This window comes from Mytilus trossulus, unplaced genomic scaffold, assembly GCF_036588685.1.
Source record: "Mytilus trossulus isolate FHL-02 unplaced genomic scaffold, PNRI_Mtr1.1.1.hap1 h1tg000024l__unscaffolded, whole genome shotgun sequence".
NCBI classification, from domain to species: Eukaryota; Metazoa; Mollusca; class Bivalvia; order Mytilida; family Mytilidae; genus Mytilus; species Mytilus trossulus.
The window spans coordinates 6649174-6657495 of record NW_026963290.1 but is presented as its reverse complement, the minus strand read 5'-3'; the positions used below and the strand labels follow the sequence as shown (position 1 = coordinate 6657495).

General features: G+C 33.1%; 1 protein-coding gene across 1 annotated transcript; it reads right to left on the bottom strand.

Annotated features, from left to right (window-relative positions):
• Positions 1–737: 737 nt before the first annotated feature.
• Positions 738–2052, bottom strand: LOC134699091 (membrane-associated tyrosine- and threonine-specific cdc2-inhibitory kinase-like). The gene has a single exon (XM_063560778.1). It carries the CDS (start codon positions 1899–1901, stop codon positions 864–866), a length of 1038 nt encoding a protein of 345 aa, XP_063416848.1. The 5' UTR covers positions 1902–2052; the 3' UTR covers positions 738–863.
• Between the last annotated feature and the right edge of the window lie 6270 nt (positions 2053–8322).

The window sequence follows — 8322 nt, the reverse complement described above, 5'->3', positions numbered from 1 at the left end:
TTATTTAAACAAAACCATTGCTTGCCATGTTAGTCTGAATAAATTGTTTTGTATCTTTTCCTCTTTTTTATTATTGATACAGAATTGGGAACAAATAAAAACCCAACCATTCTTTATTCTACGTAAATCAACCATTCTTGATTTACTATGTGAATAAACTATCTAATTAATCTTTATGACTGCCAAACAAATGCCACATGGAATTATTTCGGTGCGGAATCGTGTAACTTTTATTGTTATTGTTGGTAAATAACATAATATTTATATTTTTACTTTGTGTCCACATACTCTGTAATGTAATATATCTAGAAACCTAATGACTAAAACAAGTCGAATGTAAACCACTATAAAGGCTCCTTTCGCTGACATATACTGTTGTAATTGCATCATTTATAAAACAAATTAATTTTCGCCTTTAAAAAATGACTTGACCAATAGAATACTTTGTCTATTTGATGGTTAATGCTCGTTGAAAAGTATAAATCAAACATATAGGCATAAAACATATCGGATACAACAACATTAACTAAATAGTTGATTGTTTACTAGAAAACTAAAGCAATCTTTTGAAAAATTAACTAATGGCAGTTAATCAGATAACACGAAATGGCGGTTCTGTTTAAGTAAAAATGACCAACCAAGAAAAATTACAACACGAACTAAATATTTTACAGAAATATGAGTAAGCCATTTAAGAAATATATAATACTTAATACATTTTCTGACACATTGGAAGCATTTAATATGTTTACAAAGTGCACTGCACATCCGCTCCTTGAGAGAGTAATTTAGTTACATTGTAATTGACCAATAGGAAAACAAAATAAATATTCACTTAACTTAACATTTACAACATGCAAAGTTTACTTTATGTGCGAAGATATATATTCAACTACTTCATCGATTAGTGGTCGATGAGCCGGACAGGGATGCATGCAGAGTTGTCCCTGTACCTTTAAAGGGCTTGTCGGGAACATCCTTAGCAGATATCCCAGACTGAAGATGTCTGTTGCTTTTGTCGTGGTCTGTCCGCAGCTTATTTCGGGGCCCATGTGCGGGTATTTATATGCATCTGCTTCGGGTAGATCAAAACTCCGTCCTCCCTTTTGGCTGGCATGGCCCATATCAATGAATTTAATTGATAAATCATGGGTATTAATCATGATATTATCACTTTTAATGTCGTTAACAAGAACACCAGCGTCATGAATTACTTTTAAACTTTTTGAAATATTTAAAGCAATATGAAGCCATGCAGAGTGTGTTATCGAAGGGTTTGACAAAAGTTTGTACAATTCCATTGAATTTTCAATTAGTTCCTCAACTAAACATAATGGAAAGCTATTATTTTGTATTATTCCATAGACTTTTGGTGTCACATTTGAGTTATTTAGAATTTGCAATATTCTCGCTTCTTGAACAATGTAACTAAAGTTTTTGTGCTGGTCATTAGTAAAAAGTTTAATGGCAATTTTCTTCACCCAACAATCATTATGCAAATTGCCTTGCAGCACCTCAGCTGTCGCCCCTTTGCCAAGCACCTTTATATTGCCATTGTCGGAATGTTCAAAACTGATTTCATTGATGTTGATACTAGGAATATTTTGCTGCGGTGGTTGAATTGGTAATTTGTCTGGTTGAGATGATATACTGGAATTATTATGCTGATTGGTTTCTGTTTCTGCTTGTGTCCAAAGGGATGGTAGTGAGAGCACCGAAGTCTGGATAGATTGATATGACGGAATCATGGCACAAGTTTGTAACTCTGGCGATGTAACAACCAAGACAGCTGTTTGTACCAGTGGCGATGCCACAATCATGGCACATGTCTGGAACCGTGGCGATGCCACTGTCACGGCAGCTGTCTGTATCAATGGCGAAGAAAATGGCAACGATACCATTTCCTCAAATTTCTGGTACGATAGTGAGTGATGCGTCGTGGGAAAATTTGAAGATGGAAGTATCGTTGTGGAATATTGTGAGGATGGCAGGATCACGGAAGTAGTAATTGATGATGTTGAAGCAGAAGGAGAAGGATGTGGTGTGTGAGTCGTAATAAGAGAAGAATTATCTTCTGTGTCATCTTTCTTGGCATAATTCAAAGACATTTGATAAATTTCATGTATGTCGGTTTTTTTGTTATTTGTTGGATTAACGGCTTCCCATGCCAAGTTAAACAATATCTTGCTATCATGGGTCTCTGTTTTCATCTGAAAGAATTAAAAGTAGCCGTGTTATCGAAGTACAATAGTAACAGAAGATCGAAGGTAAAATGACAACGCATAAAAAAAACCAACAAAAAAAACAGACAGACAAACAAACAAACAACAAACAAACAACCACTTGTAGTTTTGTCCATCTGATGAGTTTAGCCTTTTTGCAACTGATTTTTATAGTTCGTTCTTATATTGTGTTGTTATACCACTGTCCCAGGTAAGTTTGTTTTGGGGGGAGGGGGTATGGATCCCGTTAACATGTTTAACCCCGCTACATTATTTATATATGTGCCTGTCCCAAGTCAGGAGCCTGTAATCCAGTGGTTGTCGTTTGTTTATGTGTTACATATTTGTGTGTTTCGTTCATATTTTTACATAAATGAGGCCGTTAGTTTTCTCGTTTGAATTGTTTTACATTGTCTGATCGGGGCCTTTTATAGCTGACTATGCTGTATGGGCTTTGCTCATTGTTGAAGGCCGTACGGTGACCTATAGTTGTTAATGTCTGTGTCATTTTGGTCTTTTGCGGATAGTTGTTTCATTGGCAATCATACCACATCTTTTTTTTATATACAAACCAAGGAACGATATCAATGTAATTTAAACCATCTGCATTTGTTTGTACCTGTCCAAAGTCTGGAACCTGTTGTTAAGCGGTTGGCGTTTGTTGATGTGGTTCATAAGAGTTTCTTCTTTTCTTTTTTCATTAATTAAACTTTTGGTTCTCCTGATTGAATTGTTTTACACTTTCAGGCTTGTTGTTTGGTGTGAGCCAATGCTCCTTTTTAGGGCCATACTTTGACAAATAGTTTTTTACTTTATATATATAATTGTGACTTTGATGGAGAATTGTCTCATTGTCACTCATGCCACACTACTAGTAATAACATTTTTAAAAAATTATATAAAACAAGATAAAACAGCATACATTGTAGTGTATAATCTGAACCTCAAAAATTATTGCAAACCAACTTATTTTTCCGGATATATTATTTCGTGTTTTCTTTTCTGTCTATCCGACTTTAGAGAGATCTATTTTTGTGATTTACTTGTATGTACATATTAGAGTAAATCAAAGTTGAACATAATTTGCAGTGATTAAGTGATTAAGTTTCGTTTATTTTTCTACACGCAAAATTTGCAAAAACAAATACATGTAGCTCCCGATGATATTTTGGTTAAATATAGTTATTTACGACGGCTAAGCATTCTGTTGCCTTTATCAAGTAAACATTGAATTTCGATGATAAGACGTATTTGGTGATAGTACAAACAAAGACTTTGGAATATATCCGTGGTATTTGGTAACACAAAAATATTCCTTAAAATTTAACATCATGATGTCCATATATTCTCTTAAAATGAAAACTTCATCTTTACCACTCCTATATAAACTAATCTTTCTAACTCAGTGCACTGAACTGGTAAATATATTCTGCGACGCATATTACAGGAGTTACGAGGAACCTGAGCTTCGAAATACGCGAAAACCAAAAGAAATGTGTACTAAAAAATGTATCTTTTTTCGTTTCAAGGTTAACGAAAATATTATAAAGTACAGTAATTATCAATATATTCCATTTCAAAGTTGTTTTATCTATTTCTATGTTTGTTGTGATTGTATATCTACGGATACATGACATGTTCTCTATTGTCCTTTTTAAAGAGGAAAAGACAAAGTAAACAAGCTTGAAAAAAAGGAAAGAAAAACTTGAAAGATAGAGAGAAAGAAGTAAAAATAGACACTAATAATACAGATGTGTCGGTTTTCAATTTCACTTACCTCCGGAAACAATTTCTTCTTTCTGGGTAAGACAAAACTTCCACAACCAAACTGTGGAACATAATACTGGAATTGTGTTCCTGATATCGATGCTCGAGGGTGTAGCAGCTCAAAAAACATTTTGTAGAATCTTAGAATTCGTTACGGCTATCTTGCAACGTTTCGGTGAAACATTAGCGCAACCAAGCAGATTGTCGCGAAGTGTGCCATTGGACAAGGCTTATTGTGACGTTACGACATTGTGTCGCTGCAAGAATAGTACAGATCAAACAAGTAACAAGTTTGCCAAGAGAGGATACACGAACAAATAAAATGTTCTTGTTGCTTCTATTCCTTGAGATTTTTTTATAATTAGAAAATTAAAAAAAAAAACACAGTGAAAGCCTTGAATAAGCATACCAACATGTGGAATTATTGCTAATTAGAAAAACTATGGTAAAAAATTATTTGTCAAGCTGACATGAGCAATGACAGATTGCTTGCCAATTTTTTATGATACAAGAAACAATTTGCCGGAAAATTATCCATCACAGTTCGACCCTATTTGCAATATTCAGTCCACAATTGTCGTCCCTTGACCACACATATATAATAGTCCCTAGTGTTGATAGTGGGTTACTTGCCAATATTTTTTTTATCCCCCTTCCAAATTAATTTCTCCATGTTTCATGTCTCAAATGGCAAGTAGGGGGTGAAATTACACTGTGAAAAAATTGGGTCCAGAACTTTAAAGGAAAGTAGTGATCATTTGGTCCATTTGAAAAAGGTTAAAAACTAGCACTTAGGAGGCTATCAAAAAATTTCAAGACGCCCTAAACATAAAATTGTCCCTATTTCGAGTTAGAGTCGATAAAGTTTTCTATAATTTTGATATAATTTGTCCCAAAAGTAGTACACCACACTGTAAAATTTTCATTGAGAAAGCGCAGGTACGGGGCGCCGAATGGGTCTCTTGTGATTTTGTACAAAATTCAATTCTGGCATAACAAAATCATTTTTGTATTACAAAACTATGTGATACAGACTTGTTTTATTAGAACTTCAATTTTGTGATGACAAAATTCATTTTTGTAGACATATTTCATTTTTGAAGAATTTTTGTAGACAAAATTCATATTTGTAGACAAAATTCATTTTTGTAGACAAAATTCATTTTTGAAGAATTTTTGTAAACACTTATTTGAATACAAAACTGACTTTTGATATCTGATATGGAAATTAAAACACAGCAGTCAATTGTGTGAGACAAGATTCAATTTCTTGAGACAAAATTGACTTTTGTGTGACAAAATTGACTTTTGTGTGACAAAATCGACTTTTGTGAGACAAAATCGACTTTTGTGAAACAAAATCGAATTTTACTTTTTGTGAAACAAAATTCAATTTCTAAATTTGGTCCCACAAAAGTCAATTTTGTAACACAAAAATCAATTGAATTTTGTGACGGTGACGAATTCAATTTTGTGACGACAAAATTGACTTTTGTGAGACAAAATTTACTTTTGTGAGACAAAATCGACTTTCGTGTGACAAAATTGCCATTTGTCTCACAAAAGTCTTTTTTGTCTCACAAAAGTCTTTTTTGTCTCACAAAAGTCTTTTTTGTCTCACAAAAGTCTTTTTTGTCTCACAAAAGTCTTTTTTGTCTCACAAAAGTCTTTTTTGTCTCACAAAAGTCAATTTTGTCTCACAAAAGTCAATTTTGTCTCATAAAAGTCATTTGTTTTATAATTTTATAAAATAAAAGTCAATTTTGTGTTACAAAAGTCAATTTTGTATGCTAATTAGTTCACAGAATCCAAACTAAATGAATTTTGTCATGACAAAAGTTCATGACAAAAGTTACTTTTGTCCACTGAAAGATAATTTTGTAATGACAAAATTTTAAATTTGTAGTATGCTGCAAATTTTGTTAAACTGAACTCCTTTTTGTTGAACAAAAGTCACTTTTGTCCGTACAAAATTGAATTTCGAGTACAAAACTACAAGAGTCCCATTCGGCGCCCCGTAGTGCGTGGGTTTTTTTTAATTTTCATTTATGTTCTAAAAGAAATGCACTACGAAATAATTGTGGTATCGGACCTGAACAGATAACAACAGAAGGTCAGCAACAGGTCTTTGATGCAGCGAGAATTCCCGCATTCGGAGGCGTCCTTCAGCTGGCCCCTAAACCAATATATATATATATACTAGTTCATTGATAATAAACGTCATACTAAACTCCAAATTGTACACAAAAATCTAAAACTAAAGATAATACAAGACTAACAAAGGCCAGAGGTTCCTGATTTAGGACAGGCGCAAAAATGCGGCGGGGTTAAACATGTTTATGAGATTTCAACCCTCCCCCTATACGTCTAGCCAATGAAGAAAAGTAAACGCATAACAATACCGTACGCACATTAAAAGTCAGTTCAAGAGAAGTCCGAGTCTACTAGCAGATAACTGACATGCCAGCCCCAGACTTCAGTTGGACTGATATGAATTATATGAATATCAGGCTAACTCCTTTCCGTTAGGGGTTTGGTATAATACCATCATAACATATATGAGAAGAACATAACCCGTGTCATGCCAACAACTGGTTTTAAATAAATATGTTTAGTTTCGATGCAAAGACCCTATTAGTGAATCAATATTAACGCCAACATATGTAATCTTTAATGACTTGACAACAGTATCGTACCTATATCCCTTCTAACTTCACTGAAATAAGTCTATTTAAAGTTTTTTTTAGCTTCTGATGCGAATACTGAAATTTGAATTGAAAGGGCAGTGGTCATTGCTAGCATTGGTATTATCTAAAGTTAGTTCTGAATCATCTCTTTAGTATACATACTGAAGTCGTCATTATTAAGAGTCAAAATATCATCAAAATATCTAAAAGTGTTATTAAATTTGTGTATCAGATGTTGTTTCGATGGGTCCTCACGGAAGCGCATTAGGGACATAGAAAAAATAAAACTGGCAGTGAACTTTTTTTTCAATTCGATAGGAGCGAGTTTAATATTAAATTCTCATTGGACCATTGTTAATTTTAATTCATAAATTAACTCAATCAAATAATTACCCCCCCCCCCCCCCCCCCCCCACACACACACACACAATTTTTGTACGGTAAGTCACATGAAATTGAAAAATTGTTTATATAAACCATGTAAACATATGATATTTCTCTACGCTAACTTATAAAATGACAGGAACATAAATTTGTTTACGATTTGTTTTTGGAAATTGTTAAGATATATTTTGATTTATTTTCTTTTTGTTACATTGGAATTTGCTTATAAACCTTAAATGAAAATGTATCAAATTTTATATTTATTGGCAAAATGAAGCCATTAAAGTATCAATTAAGCCACTTTTGACATTTTGTTTTCATAACAATCATGACAATTATTTGCTCATTATTGATAAATGTATATATATTGAATTGATTTTAACTACAAAGCTGTTTCAGTTATAAAACTTTTAGAAAAATGCAAAATAAGATATTTTCAAAATAAGTGTTGTCTTGTTAAAAAAATTCATATCAAAACTAAATTGTGACTTTGTGTCCTATGACCTTTTTATACTTTTTCGAAGATTATATTTGGGTATTTAGCTATACCATACTAAAACGTTTTTGTGATTAGGTTAATAGGATAGGAACGACAACTCTTGGAGACAAATATAAAATAAAACAAATTAAAAACAAAGTTATACATACCAATGAAACTTTTAAACAAGGCTGGAATATGTTTTTTTTGTTGTTAAATTTGATGCTGATTTTACTTTTGAATGGAGACACTAATTTGGTCACTTTCCGCCAATCAAAACAAAATTATTTTTGTCTTCCCAAAACTGAATTTATATTGATAAGAAAAGGAAGATACCTTGTCAAAGAGAGGCGAAAGATACAAACTGAATTCATCAGTCAAATTTAGACTGAAAAAGTATGTAAAATAAAGACCAGAACACAAAACACATCATAGAAAAAGTAGAAAGACGTACTGAGAGCAACACGAACCCCGCCAAAAAGACAGGGATTAAATTAGGTGCTCTGAAAGGATAAGCAGATCCTGCTTGCGTCACATGGGACACCCGTCGTGTTGATCATGTTACAACAAACCCTGGCCTATAATAAGTTTAATTCGGTAAGTTACAGTCGGAGCAAATAGGACTGGATTGTTGTTCCGACAATTGAAGCATATCAGCAACATGAAAACTGCTTTAAATAACGATTATAAAAACAAACTGTCTTGTCAGTTGTTCCTTGAACGGTCCTTCTATTGCAATAACTCTGCAGTTTGTACCTCAATTCAAAGATCACCATTCTTATGG